Below are 19,857 nucleotides of genomic sequence, written 5' to 3'. Positions count from 1 at the left end.
TTTAGAAAGCAATGGATGACCAATGCCCACCCACTTCCCTAAACCAAACCAATAATGTTTTAAAAAGCAATCCAGAAAAGAAAAGCCCTCGCGGCTGCCATGTTTTCAGATTTTACCACATTCTCACCCTGTTATTTACTTATTTATTTTATTTTTTGGCTTTCGTTTTACATCTTAACTGCTTTCTGGAACCGTTCTTCTTCGGACTCAAACCCCGTTATCTCAGTCAACTCCGCTCTGCTTAAGTCCGCCGACGTATGCAGCGAGCCAGTGGAAAGCGTGAAAGCGGCGCGTACGGAAGTAAGCGGTTAGCTGCTAACGCAAAAAAAATGACATCATACCGCCTCGTAGCATTCATTTTAAAGACAAAATGCACCCATACATACTTCTGGCTACAGTATTCGTGATCTCCAGTAATGAAAATATGGGTAACATTTTCAGAATGAGCCTATGTTGAAAATTCCATAATGTGATCTTGCTTCTTCAGAATTCTTGAGTTATACCCCTCGTTTTGTGAAGCATATTTAACCTCTTTATAAATGTATTTGTGAAAAAATAACACCTAGAAAGAAATAATAAAATATGTGAGAAGGCAAATTAGTTTATTTGTTTCACCCTTATTTGCTTAGGCTTAGTTTGCACAGCAGAATAAATACATTTATTTACAACAAAAATACAGCAGCAATATTCAGGCAAACACACAACACTTTATGTATAAATAAACTCCTAATTGTGTTATAAGGAGGAAAACAGATTATTTTTGAAGACACACTCTGAAACTGACACCTTTTTAATATATAGTGCAACATATATGCGTTATAATTGCAAAGTATTTTTGTTTCATTTATGAGATTGGTGCTAAGCTTATTAATGTCCCCCTCTCTCCCCCGCTCTCTCATGTACTATAAATTACACTTATCAAAATCTTCCCTCAAGACAGCTAGCCGTTCACCTCATATTTATGTCACAGTATGACGAAGCTGCTAGATTAAACTGTCAACATGGCAAGGTCACTAGAATGGAAAAGAAACCAATAACGAGCAATGTTCACTTCATCTGAAAGTAAAGCCAGAAGAGTCACGATCCACAGTTACTAGAAATATTCTAATTCTCATAATACAGAATTCTATTAAAGCACTTTTGGCACATGTACATTTCTAAACCAACAATGAAAGTCCGTAATTGCAACAATTAAGCCAGAATTGTCCTGGCACATTACATTCTCGTACCTTACAAGCCCCTACAGTTAATTGAGGCATAAAAATACACACTTTTCTCATAATAGTCTGTGAGATTAACGAGTCGTGCTGCACTTATTGTACTGTGTGTTTTTCTGATGACTCCCTTCTGGTGTGAAGTGTGCTGCTTCCTCTCTAGTGCTGGAGAAAAATAAATCAAGGGAATGATGTGTGTTTTCCGTTTGTTCATGACTCAAATGATAAAAAGAGCAGCTCGTTCCCATCAAGACTGACAGCGCTTGTTTCGATATTGTCACATGGCATATAATACATAACATATGACATTTTAAATAACACAGATTCTTTTTTTTTCTATAGATAGATAGATAGATAGATAGATAGATAGATAGATAGATAGATAGATAGATAGATAGATAGATAGATAGATAGATAGATAGATAGATAGATAGATTACATACACTGTAAACCATGTCCTGTAAAATCTACAGTAACTTACAGGCAGGAGTTCGCCAGTAACTTACTGTAAATAAATTACAGTAAAAAAATACTGTTTACATTTACAGCGCCATTTATTCTGCTGTATATGTATTTACTGAATTGCATTATCACAATGCAACTTTAAAATACAGTAACGTACTGCATAACTGTTGTCCTAACTCAAATCGATTGTGTGGAACCATGTATTTTTGTACCCCAACTATCTAAAGCCCATGTCACACTGCACTTTTCGCTCCATAGACTTTCATTCATATGCATACAAATGCTGCAGACCAGAAACATAAACTTGTGCGAAACATTTCGTATATCGCTACCTTGCAAGTTCAAGCTTGGTGAACTCGGACCTGCGAAATCCAATCAAAGATCAAAACATGACTTCTCTGTACAAAAATGTTACATATGGAGCAATCGCTTGCTTTTTTAATGTCTCATCATCTTGCTTAATCCCACCCCATTTTACAGCACCGTAGGTCAGAATTGGTGTGACTGTGGCCTTACTTGGACCTCTCCCAAATATCCTGGGAAATGGCATTTTTCTTGAACCTTTCCCAAACACCTGCATCCATTATCTATTGACTCATCCCGACCTCTTATTATATTATACAGTAGATAGATAGATAGATAGATAGATAGATAGATAGATAGATAGATAGATAGATAGATAGATAGATAGATATATAGATAGATAGATAGATAGATAGATAGATAGATAGATAGATAGATAGATAGATAGATAGATAGATAGATTATTTACTGTATTTACATTTACAGCATCATTTATCTTACTATATATGTATTTACAGAACTGTATGCATATTTTTACTGTAGAATCTACATTAATTTTCACAATGATGCTTTAAAATACAGTAACATACTGCATAACTGTACAGTTCATATTACAGTTAAGTACTGTGTAATTATACATTGTAGTAACCGCGTAGTAATCTACATTAATGCAACATCTAAATGAATAAAACCTAATTAGACAACCCAGGCTCATTCTGATTACGTACCCCTATATATATTACTGGAGAGAGCCAAATATAACCCAAGACCTAATTTTATTTATTTATTTTTTTTTGCAGTTTTAGTTTTTTCGTTAATCCGCCAGAGGCTGTGTATGCTTTTTCAGACCTCAAAATTCTCTCGCGAGTGCCATTCATGCCTGTTGTTCTCACATAAATCCACTAGAGGCCACTGTTGACTGACTGACTGACTGACTGACTGACCAACTGAACGATCCCCTCCCCCTTCCCTAAACTCAACCAAGACAGTCAGGTCTTGATGGCCAATTCCGATTTGATGCCTATATCTGATTTTTTTGCCGGTCCATTTACATGTTTTTTTAATTGTGACCCATATCCAATTAATGTGTTTAAACTTGATATACAATTTACGATGTCGCGCATGCGTCTTGTTTTTAGCTCTGCGATATATGCAAAGTTCACCCAACTTTAAAATGATCTGGTGGGAGCAAATTGTGCAAAAAATCTAAATTGGGTCACATTTAACTGGCAGTGTCAACGGGGCCCAATAGTATTTTAAAAAGCATAGATTGACCAGCACCCACACCCTTCTCTAAACCCAACCGCAGTGTTTTCAAAAGCAATCCATAAAAGAAAAGCCCCCTGATTTTACCCGGTTTTTAGATTTTACCACATTCTCACCCTGTTATTTACGTGTGTATTTTATTTTTTATCTTTTGTTTATGTCTTACCTGCATTCTGGAACCGTTCTTTACCAGACTCTAACCCCGTCGTCATGGTCAACTCTGCTCTGCGTCTCAAATCCGCCGATGTATGTAATGAGCTACCTGACAAACTGGTAACAGCAGAAAAGCCCTCCACATGCATTTAAGCGGTCAGCTGATAAGCCCAAATAGGATTGGCATTATACCGCCCCGTGGCATTCATTTTAAAGACTAAATGCAGCCATATGTAGCTCTGGCTACATAATTTGCAATCTCCAGAATCATATATAGAGCTACACTTTCAGAATGAGCCTGTGTTAGAATTAGAATATAGTGGAGCTGAACTTGACTTGCCTTTGACACAATCAGAATTATAGAAAAGATTTGATACAGACCTCATAGCATGTGTTTTATACAATTGTCCAGTTTCATCTTTAATTGGATGCATAGCAGCATTTTGTCATTTATGATTCAATGACCTTGTTGCTTGTTTTTTCCACTAATGGAACTGCAATATTGACCATGAATGGGCTTAATAGGCACTCCTACAGAATGGTATTTCATTTTCATTCATACTTCATATTTTGATGACACGACCGTGCTGTTTAATCATCATCTTCCAAAGGCCAAGTCCAAATCAATCCAAACCCATTTACCTATCCATTAACATGTAGTTTCAGTCAATACCTCAGTGTTTACAGGCATGCTTTACACCTTCTGTTTCTATTCTTGGAGTGAATAGTACAATGCCGTGTGAGTGCGCCGAGTGTGTTGTCTCACTTCAAAGCATATCATTCATTCATTCCCTCTCTCCCACTGCTGATAATGACAAAAGGAAAAGGCCATGTGTGTTCCTGCTCTTATCCAGTCCGTTTGAAATCAGTCGGGGGGTCTTTGGGTATGATGTAAAATGGCATGGAGTCATTACGCGAGGATCTAGTTGACAGGCGACTGCACACCAGCGCTTGAAATCGTTCCCGGAAGCGGCTGGAAAGCAGGTTGTAGATTATGGGGTTTACAGCCGAACTGAGGTAGAAGAGCACGCCGGAGATTATGTGCACATATTCAAAGATGTTATGCATGTGGTCTGTCCAACTGGTGATGAAGCTCCATAAGAGCCGGTCGATGTGGAACGGAGCCCAGCAGATGGCAAACACTAATACCACCACAACTATAGAGAGAGAAAGAGAGAGAAATCAAGTAAATCAATGTCACAATGAGCTGTGGAAGTGAGCATTCGCTGGTATTTCTTTGAAATACTTGATTTTGATTGGTCGGTTGCTGTCAGAATTATGTTTATGCTGGAAGCAAGGTCTCATTTTAAACCATACTCTTTTTTGATAGATGCATTTACCGTAAAGAATTTCTTGAGAAAAGTAGTTATATTTGATAGGTTGTGTTGTTGTGGGATCTACTGTATAATGATCTTCTCAAAGAGTACAGGTATCATAACAGCTTTGAGTCAATAGAGCGAGAGACAGTACACTTATTTCATGCTGCCACCTTTTTAAAAACGAAAGTGAGGCTGCGGTGGGAAGAAACCCAGAAGTATAGGATCAGCACTGTAAACATTGCAACAACATGCTGTGGACTACAAGCCTCCAGCTGTTGCCATTATTTCAAAAAACATAAATGGTGTAAACATAACTTTAATATTATTCAGTTACGTTTAATTTAAACAATTAAAAGCATATTAGGCATCAAATTAAATCTCTTTAAGAATGATACACTTTAGTGTCCTCCTAGGCTTCAGTTCATGGCACCAGGTAAACACAGTTGGGATGCTTCCCTGCTTCAGCCTATGTAACCCGCTGAGTGATAAAACAATGCAGTCCCCTGTAGCACACCCTCGTGTTGTCTGTAATAGTGTTGTGCCAGTACTATAATTAAAAAAATGTCCATTTCCTACTAACATTTAAGTACTGTTAACACCAGTACTCAACAGTATTCACCAGTACTCAACAGAAATGACTGTGACTGGCCGTGAAAGTCATCAATTCACTTCACTTCATAAAGTGCAAACACAGATACGTGGAAACTGGAATGTTTAAAAGCCGTGAAGATCAGTCGATTGATCAGTGGATTGATTTATGCACTCGGTAAACATTGGTGAAGTGCAGTGAAGCAGGGGGCCTTCACGTCCAATCACAGTCATTTCAGTTGAGCAATGGTGATAACTATGGCAAATCAGCAAAATCAGCGGTGTTTAAGAAGCGCTCAACAGTGCTTTAATGTTAGTGGAAAATTTATGTTTTTTAAAATTTCAGTACCGAAATTCAGTATTGTGACGAATTAATGAACTGATTCTTTCACTCTATATGACTTCAGTTTGATAAAGGACATCTAAAATGCGTGTCTGGGAAAAATAACGTTAGGTAACGAGTGCCATTTCCCTTAACTGAAAATGAGGTCCGATATGCCTTTTGTTTTCACTATCCATTCAGAATAGACTTTTGGGTCACTCAGAAGGTGGTGAAATGATAAATTTATGTCACTTTCTCTTCGCTGATAAGATACAGCCAGGTACACAGACGCTGACACTGCTCCTGTGTGTCTCCAGGCGATACTTCCAGGTTTCTTCTCACTGCAGCCTTGCTTTCGGCTTTGAAATGGTGGCCGCAAGAAATCAGTCTATGGTCTGCAAGAATTTTTACCATCACCTCTGATCTGGTCTGTTTGCAGATCATCTTTTATACCCTTTTTCTTATGAGATTTCGTGTGACCAAACCAGTGGTTCTCTCACAAAATGACATTTGCTGTTTGTTCAAATTACTTATTTAAATTGAGCTGAAACAACACAGTTCTTGACTTTTTTGGGAAAGCGTAATTGTTTTATGTTCAATTCACTTAAATTTGTAAAAACTAGAAAGATAACTTAATTCGTTCATGCTGTCCTAACTCAAATCGATTGTGTGGAACCCAGCATTTTTGTATTCCGAATTTCTAAAGCCACGGTCACACTGCACTTTTCGCCCCATAGACTTTCATTCATACGCATGCAAATGCTGCAGACCGGAAAAGCAAGCTCGTGCGAAATGTTTCACATATCGCTGCATTGCAAAGTTCAAGCTGGTGAACTCTGACCAATAAAATCGGCGAAATTTTCTGCGAAATTGCATCATGTGATTGCATGAGACCAATAAAGGATGAAAACATGACCTCTGTGTAGAGAAAGTTAAAATATGTCTATATTTTAATGTCTAATCATCTTGTTTAATCCCACCCCATTTTACAGCACCATACGACAGAATTCACTAGATCAAACCGGGGCCTTACTTGGCCTTTTTTCTTGGACCGTTCCCAAACACCTGCATCCATTATCTATTGAGTCATCCCAATCTCTTATTATAATGGTGGAGTACAGCTAACTCATATGCTTTGATCCTTTATGTCAGATGCAGGTGTTTACTCGTCTTAACCCTCTCATTATCCTTCCTTCAACTACTGGTGTTTTGCATCTCTTATATAATTGCATTGTCATCTTGAAAAGCACTTTTTGATCCCCATGCTACATTAAACAACTATATTGATCACTGATAGATTACAGCATAATATTGATTATTAAACCAATTGACTTATTCAATAACTGATACTGTACCTGATAACTGAAACTGATTTAAAACGATGTTCGTACCTGGCAAGTTTTTTTGATTCAGATTGTTCTGTTAGCGTAGGAATAAAGCCTGCCTCACACTGTGCAATTTGAATTATCCTATGATTGTAGCTTGTATGAACATGATTCACATGTCACACTGTAAGATGCAAATTATCATAATGTCAGATTGAATGACAATGGACCCTTGTCATAAAACTGTTATGATGCGTTTAGCGGTTAGCATAATCTTAAATCCTAAAAAAACTTATGAACATTTATATAAACATATTTATAAATGTATAATATCATCTTTGCGCCAAATTACAAAAATGAATTACCGCTTATGCAAGGTGTTTCTAATGCAGCATCTATAGAGTAGGACAGTACATTTGACGTTATTCTCTTCTCAGGATTCCGTCTCACAGATTTTTTTTTTTCTTTTTCTGAAAGGCTTGATCATACCATTGGGAAGTTTTTCCTTTATTATTACAGCAAATAACATTGTAAAAAGATTTTTTTTGTTGTACTCTCCCATTCACTGCACTCTAAATTTACCCAACCATGATGCCTTCCACTTCTGAGAAACCCGGAAATGTGAAAAGGGTCTATCAAGACATATAATTTACAAACACACGCAAGAAGAATCATCGTTAACACTTTATAATAGCTGCACACTATGAATCATTTATTAATCTTTAGCATATAGTGAATTAATATTTGTTAATCATTACCTCTACGTTAATAAGCTGTTACTGCAGTTACAAATGCTGTATTGACTTATATGACTATGAATGAATATGACTATGAATATGAATATGAATATTATATGAATATGACTTATAAGGAAATTTATAATGTGCCTCATAATTGTACTTTTATCATTTGTGTGTGATTGATTTTCATGACTAAATTAAGTATCACAAACCATTTGTATTTAAGAGTAGTCGATGGTTTTTAAGATCATTCATAGTGAGTTAGTAAATGATTAATAAACTATTGAAATCAATGTTTATATATCTTATTATTCAGGCATATAGTAATGGTTACTATATATGTTAATTAATGCTTCATTAACACAACTTCTTGCAGTCTTGTTACCTAATCTAAAGTGAGGATTATTTATGATTGGTAAATCCCTTATTAAGATAATTAAAGGCTTAGTATTAAATGAACAATAATCTTTGCAATTTTATCTAAAAAAATTAAATTACTGTAAAAATTGGATTGAAAACAACAATATAATAAACAATATAATATGATGCAACATTTCAATGTTATTGAGTGATGTTTAAACTGTAATTGTACAGTAACTGTAAGTGTACAGTAATTTAATTTTTGATATGGTTGCAAATATTTTGTATATCTTTTTGTATACATGTCATTTGATACAGTTTCATTTGTGTATCTTCAAATGAATAGAAATTAATAAAGTTGTTTACGTTCTTTTTTCCTGTTTAGAACATAACTGATCCTTTAATTGTCATTTATAAGGAATTTATAAAGCATAAATAGTCCTCACTTTAGATTAGGTCACAAATCTGCATGAAGATGAGTTAATAAAGCATTTATTACAATACAATTTAACTATTAATTCATGCCTGAATAATAAGAATTATAAACATTGATTTAAATAGTTTATTAATCATTTACTAACTCATTCTGAATAATCTTTAAAAACCACCAACAACACCAGGTTTTGTGTGTGTGTGTGTGAGAGAGAGAGAGAGAGAGAGAGAGAGAGAGAGAGAGAGAGAAGGAGAAAGAGAAAAAGTGCATTGTTTTGGTATTATTCACCAGGATTCAGGTGTTCTCAGAAGAGATGGGTCTTTATTTGTCGTTTGAAGGATACCAGTGTATCCACAGTCCGAGTCGCAATGGGAAGATCATTCCACCAGCACTGAATGAAAAGGTTTTTGGAAAGTGACTTATTTTCCAATTGGAAAGTAATTTCCAGCTTACTTTCCAATTGTTGTTCCAACTGACTAATAGGACCAACATTCCAATCAGCCAATCAGAATTTAGGGACACAATTACTGTTTACCTGTATGTTAAGTTTAGGTTTACGGTTAGGTTTATGCACTTCTACATGATTGTCATTCAACAATTATTCCCCTCTGATTTTAGGAAAAATTTACAGTTATGGATGGGTTAGGGGTAGGGAATAGGTATGGAATACATTTTTGAAAGAAAAAAAAGATGTTCCAGGATCAACATAGATAATCCAGGATCACGTCATACTTGGCATAATCATGGTGTGCGGTTGAAGTTGACACACTTCTGTTCTTGGTTTTTGGTTTGACTTTCGTGTCTGAATATATCTATAAGCTTGTTCATTTATTTAATCCACTCTACTAAACATGAGGGAGCGCAACTCGCCATGATGTATATTCCCTGTTAAACAAAATGTCCAAAAATAGCATCCACTCCTTACCTAGTGTGCTAACAACAGGTTTCCTAGGTGAATGTAGGGATGGAAGTCACATGATAAACTTTCCTAGAAACTGCTTCTCTGACCAGCAACCAGAAATAGCTTGGTAAGTTGCAGATTTCTATTCAGGGTTGCAAAGTATTAAATCAATAGAAAATAAAGCAAAAATGAATCAACCCACTGGGTAATTCAGAATAACAACAAACAAACAAAAAGAGGAAAAGAGTAATAAATTACAAAGCAGACCAGCATCAAAGACTCCTTTCTCCCCCTATCTGATTGATATTCACCTTTAAAGGTTCAAGAAACCCTGGAGTACATTTTTGAGATTTGTGTGTGTTGACCATCAATTTAAGACGATGTTAGCACCTGTCAGCTTTAATTGTAGATAAAACTGGATAATTTTAAGCTTTTGTCAGCTAATTCAATCTTCCGGGTTTAAAATCAATATTGGGGAGTAAAGCCATATTGTGCCAGACCGCACACCACTCACCAGCTGATTGGTGGAAAGGAGTGATGAAGCCAATTTTGATATGGGGATCGTTAGGAGGCCATGATGGACAGAGGCCAGTAGAAAAATTTGGCCAGGATGCCAGGGTTAAACCCCTACTCTTTTTCGAAGGGCATTCTGGGATTTTTTAATGACCACAGAGAGTCAGGATCTCGGTTTAACGTCTTATCCAAAAGACGGTGCTCACTGAGCAGTACAGAGTCCCCATCAATATGCTGGGGTGTTAGGACCCACACAGACCACAGGTTGAGTGCCCCCTGCTGGTCTCACTAACACTACTGAGCACGTGAGAGTTGCAGAGAGCTAGCTGCCAGCATTATTCTTCATAGCTGAGTTTTCTTATCCTATGAGAACCCTGCTTCTTAATAATTCATGACAGCACAAGCTTTCCGGAGGCAAGGCAGACCTGCCAAGCTGGGATACCACGTCCACACACGGCACGCAGGATTTAGCTGTTTATGAAGGGTCGTATCATCCACTTAGATGATGTGACGGCAGCTACAGGACAATGGCGCCAGTGTACACACCAGCATTGGATGTAGAGCCAATGATGACAGACAGTCATGCCAGCCTATAGCAACATCCTATTGAATGAAAATGGATAGAGTTTCTATTGAATTATTATTTATAGTTCTTTGTTTGAGTAAAACATGATTGTTTTATTCTGTAAACTACTGTTGACATTTCTTCCAAATTTAAAATAATAAATGTTGTCATTTAGAGCATGAAATGTGTTAGCATAATCAACGGATTGTCGTGCATTTAGGTCTGCATGAACCAGATTATGTTGAGATTTTTAATTCAGTTTGTTGTTGTAGAACTTAAACTGAATATTGAGTAGGGGGTGGGGCTTTCTTTTTGCCTATCATTTTTTTTTTTTGCATAGTTAAAAATAGTGTGACTGAAACAATCAAACTGATGTCAACAGAAGGACCGTCATTCCTCAACTCTGAAGCAAAAGATTTTGATGGAAGATTAACAAAACAAACTATTTATTTTATTACAAACTACTCTTTATTTTTCAGTGGATTAACTTGCGCAGAGTAGTTGTTCTCCTAAAAAATTATAGTAAATTTGCATAGTAAATTTCGACTTCATACATACTTTAAGGTCTGGCCTGCATGCTTGTTTTGTAATTATCATAATCATTTTCATATCAGTCAAATCAATATGAGATTGGGTTGTGAAAATCACCTCAGACAGCTTTTGCCATGGCTTTATACATTCTAATGTTGTGGTTTCTGGCTTTTCTCTTAATGAATCAAACTCAGACTGGGGTTATGAATATCAGAAGAATATACTTTATTGGAATATTTCCCAAAAAAGCAGAGACAGCCTGGAGCAGACCCATCTCTAGTCTCACTCCAGGACAAATCCAGTGTCCCTTAAATTTGCTATCCCCTTTATCCTTGCTCCCTCCCACCTTTGTGTTTTCACAGCTGTTTACTAGTTCAACAGGCCTCTCCCAGCTCCTACTCCTTTACGACCCCTATTTAAAGACCCCTCTTCTTGTTGCCCCTTATAATGTACAGATCTAATATAATCATCACCGTTTTTCCACATACAGTTCACATTTGGTAATCATGACTAGTATCTATGTTTCAAACATCTAAACTGGACTCTTCTCTCCCATACAGTATGTGTCTTTTCAAATATACATGACAGTTTCAACATGTGTTGTATACATTTCATGCCTTTCTGACACAGATGGTTCTCAATGCATCCCCAAGTCCTCTCTCATGCTCTTTTATGACCCCTTTGCCTTAACCTATCACCTGTTTTCAAAGATATATAATGGAAGATTCGTAGGGCCCTCCACTCACCCAATTAAATGTGTCTTCATATAGGTTTAGTAAATAAAAATCTTCACTAACAGACTATTTCATGGCTTGTTTGGTTCACAGAATGGGTTAATGGCATTCAATACCATTTTAATGTCTCTTTTTTTAAAAGGACACATTTTTGCAAAGAAGCACACTGTACAAGGGACAGTAGCAATAGTAGCGACGCTGCCGTCACGCTACTGAGAAATATCATAAATACCTTTCATTTAGCCCATGTCATAAATAGTTCATGGCTGGTTAGGTAGTCATTTTTATGAATAGATTCATTATCTGAAGTTTTGGTCAGGAAGAGGTTTACATTTTCATTCAATCATTAAATCTATTCATAAAAATGACTACTTAACAAGCTATGAATTATTCATATCATGGGCTAAATGAAAGGTATTTATGATATTAATTAAAGTGCTTTAAAGAATGAATGGAGCACTTCCTGTACATTTCATTTCCAGCATTTCCAAAATCAGCCTACTGTCAGTGGCAGAGTCCATCAAACTGACATCAACAGAAGGACCGTCATTCCAAACTCTGAAGCAAATGGTCAGATTTGATTGAAGATTAACAAAACAAACTATTTATTTTCCAGTGGATTAACTTGTGCCAATTATTTGTTCATTTCAGTCACATTATATGAGATCGTGTTGTGAAAATCACTTCAGAGGATGGACAGCTTTTGCCACGGCTTTATATTAAATTTGCCATGGCTCATCATTGAATCAGTCAATAACACATCAATAACTGTGTGGTTTAGCTCAGCTACTAAATATGACCTCCAAAGACTACGTCGAATAGTTCGGACTGCTGAGCGAATCACTGGTACAACCCTTCCTGCTCCCCAAGAACTGTACTTATCCAGAACGAGCAGAAGGGCTGCCAAAATCACTCTGGACCCCTCACACCCAGCACACTGCCTCTTTGAACTTTTACCTTCTGGTCGACGCTACAGAGCACTGCGCACCAGAACAGCCCGACACAGAAACAGTATCTTCCCTCAGGCAATCCATCTCATGAACCCTTGATGATAATAATTGTGGAACCAACATCACTACTTGTATACACTTTTATACACATATACACTTATTTAACAACACACTTTACATGCCAATTTGTACATAACAGCTGCACATATAACGTTGTACATAGTAATAAACATGTACATACACTTGTCAATCTGTATATTTGCACTTACTACTACTATTTTTTTTAAATATATTTATTAATTGTTTTTTGTCCTGTCTCTGTTATCCTTTTGCACTGTAGAAGCTCTGTCACGAAAACAAATTCCTCGTATGTGTGAACATACCTGGCAATAAAGCTCTTTCTGATTTCTGACTCTGATTCTGATACGTTCTAACAGATTTCATGGCTTGTTTGGTTCACAGAGTGGGTTAATTGCATCCTATGACATTAGTTTTTCACAGGACAAATTTTTTCAAAGAAGCAAACTGTGCAAAAGTTACATTAGCCATGAAACATAATCTAAAGTTTTGGTCGGGAAGAGTTTTACATTTTCAACCAATCATTAAATCTATTCATAAAAAGGACTTCTTAACCAGCCATGAGCTATTTATAACATAGGCTAAATTAAACGTATTCATGATATTGATAAAAGTGCATCAAAGAATGAATGGAGCACTTCCGGTACATTTCATTTCCAGCATTTCCGACCTCCGCCTATTGTCAGTGACATTAAAACAGTAGGAATTATTAGGTTGCAATCTATCAGTAAAACAGTGAGTCATGCAGGCTGTGATTCAGAGAACACAGCAGGTCTTCTGATTTTTACATTTCTATCAGTACAAAAGACAGATTTTCACTTTTGCAAAAGACACATTTTTGTTAAATCAAGATGCAAGCTTTAAAATCAAGAGGCAATTTCCCTTTCGAGATTAAAAGAAGGCTTAAGCATCTCTCTCATGAGCTTACACTTGAGTCTCTAATTGAATAGCTTTAATGGTGAGTAATTTGTGCTATAGTGCACTTTGCAATTGTGTGCACGCATGCTCTATAAAAGCAGATGAAAGTGTCTTGCTTCAAGGTCCTATTCATTATGATGGCCATGGTGACGATAACACCTGCCAAAAACTGAAAGATGCTCTGGGAACAGCACCATCTCTATTAGGGAAAGGCGTAGAGAAGATGTGAAACATTGTGTGTGTGTGTGTGTGTGTGTGTGTGTGTGTGTGTGTATGGTTTAAAGTGAGTATTTGGCTAGAGATTTCACCGCTCTAATATGAACACCATCCAGATGGATGTTTTTCAGAAGTAATGCTCAGCATGCTTTACATTGGGATAGGGAATTGCTGTGTCAGTGGATTAAGGATGCTGCTAATTTGGATTTGCCATAATTATGTGAAAAATAAACAAAGGGAATTAGGATTCTATTCTGAAATTACAAAGAGTACGCATATCCTAAATAGATATTTCGCAGCTTGCATATTTGTATGGCCTTGGTCCAGAACAAGCTTGTCCCCTATGGTTCTGCTCTGTTTCAAGCAGGATTTCAGTGATTCTAGTGCACCTTGTGAGATTGGGGAGTGAAGTTTTCCTACATCTCTCTCATTAGCTGCCCTCTGCTACACACACATCAGTACGTGACAACAGGGGAATGAGAATGTGTTGGAAAAAAACCAATAGGTTACACTTTAATTGGATGTTCACCTTCAGACATCGTGTTGACTCTAACTTTGCAACTAACTCTTATTTTTAGAGAGAAAGATTAGAGAGAAAGATTAGACGTGCATCTTAATATATATTATTGAGCATTAATGTCCAAGTGAAATCAAAATTAAAGTGAGCTTAACTACTCTGACTGGCAGAGATGTGATATATAAATGCTGTAAAAGAGGGGAGGAGCTTCAGTTGAAATTAAATCAAACATCAAACAAAACACACTGTAGAAAATGCTGGGTTCCACACAATTGATTTGAGTTGGGGCAACTTCAAGGAATTAAGTTACTTAACTTATGAGCTTTTACTAATTTTAGTGGATTGAACATAAAATAATTAAGCTGTCTCCACAAATAAACCCAAGAATTGTGTTGTTTCAGCTCCTTTTATATAAGTAGATTAAACAAACAGCAAACGTCTTCATTACTTTAAAAAGCAAATTTAGTTTTAAAAGTAATGAAGAGATTTCTCCAGTGCAACACTATTTTTATTTTTATTTTTGGTTTGCTAAAGTAAGTATCTTAAATATATTTTCTTTTCGGCTTAGTCCCTTTAGTAAACTTATCCAGCATATGTTTTACACAGCAGATGCCCTTTCAGCTGCAACCCATCACTGGGACACATCCTTACACACTCATGCACTTTAGCTTACCCAATTCACCTATAGCACTTGTTTTTTTTTTTTACTTGTGGAGGAAACCGGAGCACCTGAAGGAAACCCACGCCAACATGGGCAGAACATGCAAACTCGACACAGAAACACCAATTGACCCAGCTGAGGCTCGAACCAGCAACCTTTTTGCTTTGAGGGGAACATGCTACTCACTGCGCCACCGTGCAGCCATTAAGCTAAAATTATATAAGATAAAAAATATTTACCTGTAGCTCAGCACACATTATTTTTGATGTTCAGCCATAAAGTATACAGCTTAACATGTAAAAATGCTCAGCTTCTATTGATTTATAATTTACAACTTTTCTTTCAAAGTTAAAATGACAAATTCAGAGTATTAGTCATTCAGAGCATTACATATTTGTATTTAAGGTTAGGCCTGCATGCATTTTTTTTTTAAATAAATGTAATCATCAAGATTCATATTTTGAGATAAAAATGTCCAGTGTGTAAAATGGATACCTTTCCTATTAGATTGTGTTGTGAAAATCATATTAGTGGTTCTTGAGGCATAAATTTTCAGGATTATCGGTTCTGACATATAATATGAGTATTTTGTGTTTGTGTGAAATATTGCACTCAAAAAAAATCCTTGGTATCTGGATGCAGCCTTGATGATGCAAGCGGACACTGCATATCTCTGTGATGCAATGTCAGACACAATGCACTCAATGGAGCTAGTGACTTCACTGTGAGGGGCAGGGTTAGGGATGGGGTTAGATGAGTGCATTAAAAAGCATTGGATGCAGCTCAGGTTGCACTGCACCAGGTCTGCATTCAGACTCCTCTCCAAAAATGACTTTTGCTTTTATTTAAAATAAGTTGAAACAACACAGTTCTTTTGTTTTATGTTCAGTCCACTCCAAAAAAAAAAAGAAGTTAACTTAATCAATTTTGTTAGGACAAACAGTATGAAGTAATTGTGTGGAACTGAGCATTATTTACAGTGTTGTTCATGTTTTTAATTTTACGAAAAGCTCATAAATTCTGGGCAAAAGTTGAAAGGTGAGACTTGAGAGGTGGTTTAATCTTACTCTTGGATTTGTTTCACCTTCACCCAAAGATGCCCATAACATAAGACATTTGAGTCTGTGGTGAATGGTTTAGGAATTATGAGTGATTTTGCACCTTTGATTATGGTAGCGCCACCATCAGGTTATATTACAGATGGGCTTGGCACTATTAGTTTAAAGCAATGTTTTCCAACCCTGTTCCTGAAGACACACCAACAGTACACATTTTCAACCTCTCCCTAATCAAACGAGAAGAGTATAAACTGCTCTTCAGTGTTTGGACTCTCAGTAGTGATTATTAAACCACAATGAACTGAGCTAAACTGAACTAAAATTAAACACTGAAAACTGGACTGACGCTGTTTCACTTTACTATGATCTTCTATGTGAACTTGCTTTGACACAATCTACATTGTAAAAGCGCTATACAAGTAAATGTGAATTTAATTTTAATTTAAACGGTGGTCGGAGCCAGCTCCAAGTGGGTGGGACTTGAGCTCCAATTGGGTGGGCATTTGAGCTCCAAGTGGGCTGTACAAACCTGGAGTTTCTATTTGTTTAATGGCTTGTACATGGCACAGAGTCCAATAGTGTGCTTTATTAATGTCTACACCTACTCCAACCCTAAACCCAAACTCACAGTAACCTGTGGTGTTTTATTAATGTCTACACCTTCCCCAATCCTAAACCCAACCTCACAGTAACCTGATGTGTTTTATTAACGTCTACACCTACCCCAACCCTAAACCCAACCTCACAGTAACCTGTGGTGTTTTATTAACGTCTACACCTACCCCAACCCTAAACCCAACCTCACAGTAACCTGTAGTGTTTTATTAATGTCTACACCTTCCCCAACCCTAAACCCAACCTCACAGTAACCTGTGGTGTTTTATTAATGTCTGCACCTTCCCCAACCCTAAACCCAACCTCACAGTAACCTGATGTGTTTTATTAACGTCTACACCTACCCCAACCCTAAACCCAACCTCACAGTAACCTGTAGTGTTTTATTAATGTCTACACCTACCCCAACCCTAAACCCAACCTCACAGTAACCTGCTGTGTTTTATTAACATCTACACCTACCCCAACCCTTAACACAACTTCATAGTAACCTGATCTGTTTTATTAATATCTGCTCCACCCACATGACCTAAACCCAACCTACTTGCGGTGTAAATCCCTCCCACTTGGAGGTCTCCGGGCTGCAGCGATACCTGCTTGAATCAAACAAAGCTGAATCAACTCATCAGAACATAAGAAGAGACTCCAAAACTTGAAGTTAATGGGTCAGATAAGGGAGACCTCCAAAATATGTACTGTTAGTGTGCCTCCAGGAACAGGGTGGGAAAACGCTGGTTTAAGGACCACATGATGATCTTTGGTGAAAATCCTAACATTTGCAATAGGGTTTGAGTTGTACACGCTTGAGTACTACTGAAATATTATTACATATTTAATGTACTAACATCAGGCCATCACTTACAGTGCATCTTGGTGACCTGTCTCCTCCGTCTGCTGTCCAGATGGATTTTCCAGCTGTCGTTGCTGTGATTGCTTCCCAGCTTGTCCTTCCTCTGCCTCTGCCCTCTGCCAAGCGTCAGGCCGATCATCAGATACAGCACGCTGATCATCATCATGGGCACAAAGTAGAAGAGTACAGTCGTGATCTGGATCACCAAGTTGTACATCCATTTGGGCTTGAGCAGGTTGCAGGTAGCCGATTCCTGAACCCTCTCCGGCAGATACTGGTACTGCAGGCCGTGAAGCGAGGTGTTCGGGACGGCGCAGAGCAGAGACATAGCCCAAACCCCAGCGATGACCCTTCGAGCGTGCTTGTTGGTGATGGCGTAACGGGTTTTGAGTGGGTGAATCACAGCTATGTAGCGCTCCACACTTAACACTGTGACATTTAGCACAGAAGCAAAGCAAACCGTCTCAAACAAGAAGATTTTAAAGCAGCAGATGCTCTCACCGAAGGGGAAAGGGTAGTTCTGCCAAAGTTCATAGATTTCCAGAGGCATCCCGAAGAGTAGCACTAGAAGATCGGAGATGGCCAGGCTAAAGAGATACAAGTTGGTGGGAGTTTGCATTTTACGATCTTTAGTGATCACAGCGCAGGTCAGGAGGTTTCCTAAGACCCCGGTCATGAAGATAAGGATGTAAGTACAGGTTACAGGGAAGAAGAACGGAGATCGTCTTGGGCCCAGAAGCTTAAACAGAACTTCGTCCATGGTCTGAAGGTAACAGTGTCCACTTTCGTTTCCGGTGAAGTTCAATGTAGTGCCATTGCAGAACTCGTAATCCTGGTCTGATCCATTCACAGACTCGCAAAGGCAGATCAGGGCCATCATGAGAATCCAAGGGTGATTAAATGAGGTTAAATGAGCCTGTCTTGAATCAGCACTGAAACTGCTACCTCCTGCATTGTTTCTTCTGCATGATGGACGACCTGTGTCAAACAGATTAGTACAGGGAAGTACAAGCTATAAGTACAGACATGAAGAGTATACTGCAGTGGGGGTATAGCAGACAGAAATGCCATCTCTTTTTATGCATTTTACCATATATTCTATATATAACTATTTATTTATATGTAACTGAATGTTCTCTAGGGTGACATGGTGGCTCAGTGGTTAGCAATGTCACCTCACAGCAAGAAAGTCACTGGTTCGAGTTGGAAGTTCTGTGTGGAGTTTGCATGTTCTCCCTGTGTTGGCGTGGGTTTCCTCTGGGTGCTGTGGTTTTCTCCACAGTCCCAAGACATGTGGTATAGGTGAATTGAATAAACTAAAATTGTTCGTAGTGTATGAGTGTGAATGGATGTTTCCCAGTACTGGGTTGCAGCTGGAAGGGCATCTGCTGTGTAAAACATATACTGGAATAGTTGTCGGTTCATTCCACTGTAGCAACCTCTGATGAATAAAGGGATTAACCAAAGGAAAATGAATGAATGAATGAATGAATGAATGTTCTCTCCAGCTCATCCTTCTCAGTGTTTGCTTTTCAGGGGGTTCAACAGCAAATCAAAGAGATTTTGCCTTTGATTATGCATGAATGGTGTTAAAGTGGATTCATTAGACATGAATGGAAGGATGCAATTGATACATCATATATAGATACTACCTGTATATTGTATAGATAAACACATACATGCCGTTTCTCTGGATTTAGGATTTATAGTTTTGTTTTTTAAGCAAAAACTTAATTATTTTTATTCTATTAAGTACACTCTAAAAATGCTGGGTTGTTTTAATCAAATGTTGGGTCAAATGCAGACAAACCCAACCACTGGTTTAAAAGTTCATTTAAATTTGATTGAAAAAAATTGGCCCAATTTTGGGTTTGTCCATATTTGACTAAACATTGGTTAAAACAACCCTGCATTTTTGTAGAGTGTACTGTAGCCTACTGATGGCATTTTTAATATTTTCAAACATGTTTACATTAACTTAACACCAATGATTTTAACTTCAGAGGAATTGAATTAAGATTCTCAATCACAAAAGATTAAAACAAGTCTTATTTAAACCCAGTCAAAGAAAATGCACTGTACTAGAACTGACAAACTCTCTTTTTGGGGGTGGGGGGTGGGGGGAGTCTATTTTTTAGAAAAAAAAAATTCTTACACTAATAATTATGGAAAGCTGTTGTCCCAATTTGTATCAGGGTAATCAATGTCATCTGCTCTCCACCTGATTTAACTGGTTTGAGGAAGATGACAGCTGTTTCATTA

The 19,857-nt window shown here is 37.4% G+C and overlaps 1 protein-coding gene across 1 annotated transcript; it reads right to left on the bottom strand.

Moving 5' to 3' along the window:
- Positions 1-4,079: 4,079 nt before the first annotated feature.
- Positions 4,080-18,567, bottom strand: nmur3 (neuromedin U receptor 3). Its single transcript, XM_056468419.1, has 2 exons — positions 17,608-18,567; positions 4,080-4,558 (listed from the first exon to the last, which is right to left on the bottom strand). Exons 1-2 carry the CDS (start codon positions 18,473-18,475, stop codon positions 4,248-4,250), a joined length of 1,179 nt encoding a protein of 392 aa, XP_056324394.1. The 5' UTR covers positions 18,476-18,567; the 3' UTR covers positions 4,080-4,247.
- Between the last annotated feature and the right edge of the window lie 1,290 nt (positions 18,568-19,857).

Source organism: Danio aesculapii, chromosome 11 (genome assembly GCF_903798145.1).
Source record: "Danio aesculapii chromosome 11, fDanAes4.1, whole genome shotgun sequence".
Lineage (NCBI taxonomy): Eukaryota > Metazoa > Chordata > Actinopteri > Cypriniformes > Danionidae > Danio > Danio aesculapii.
The sequence above is the reverse complement of the archived record's forward strand: the minus strand, read 5'-3'. Positions and strand labels throughout refer to the sequence as shown.

Coding starts and splice junctions, on each gene's coding strand:
- nmur3 (XM_056468419.1), bottom strand. CDS start 18,475: ATGATGGCCCTGATCTGCCTTTGCGAGTCTGTGAATGGATCAGACCAG. Junction 4,559..17,607: donor ACAGGTCACCAAGATGCACT/GTAAGTGATGGC, acceptor CTCTCTCTATAG/TTGTGGTGGTATTAGTGTTT.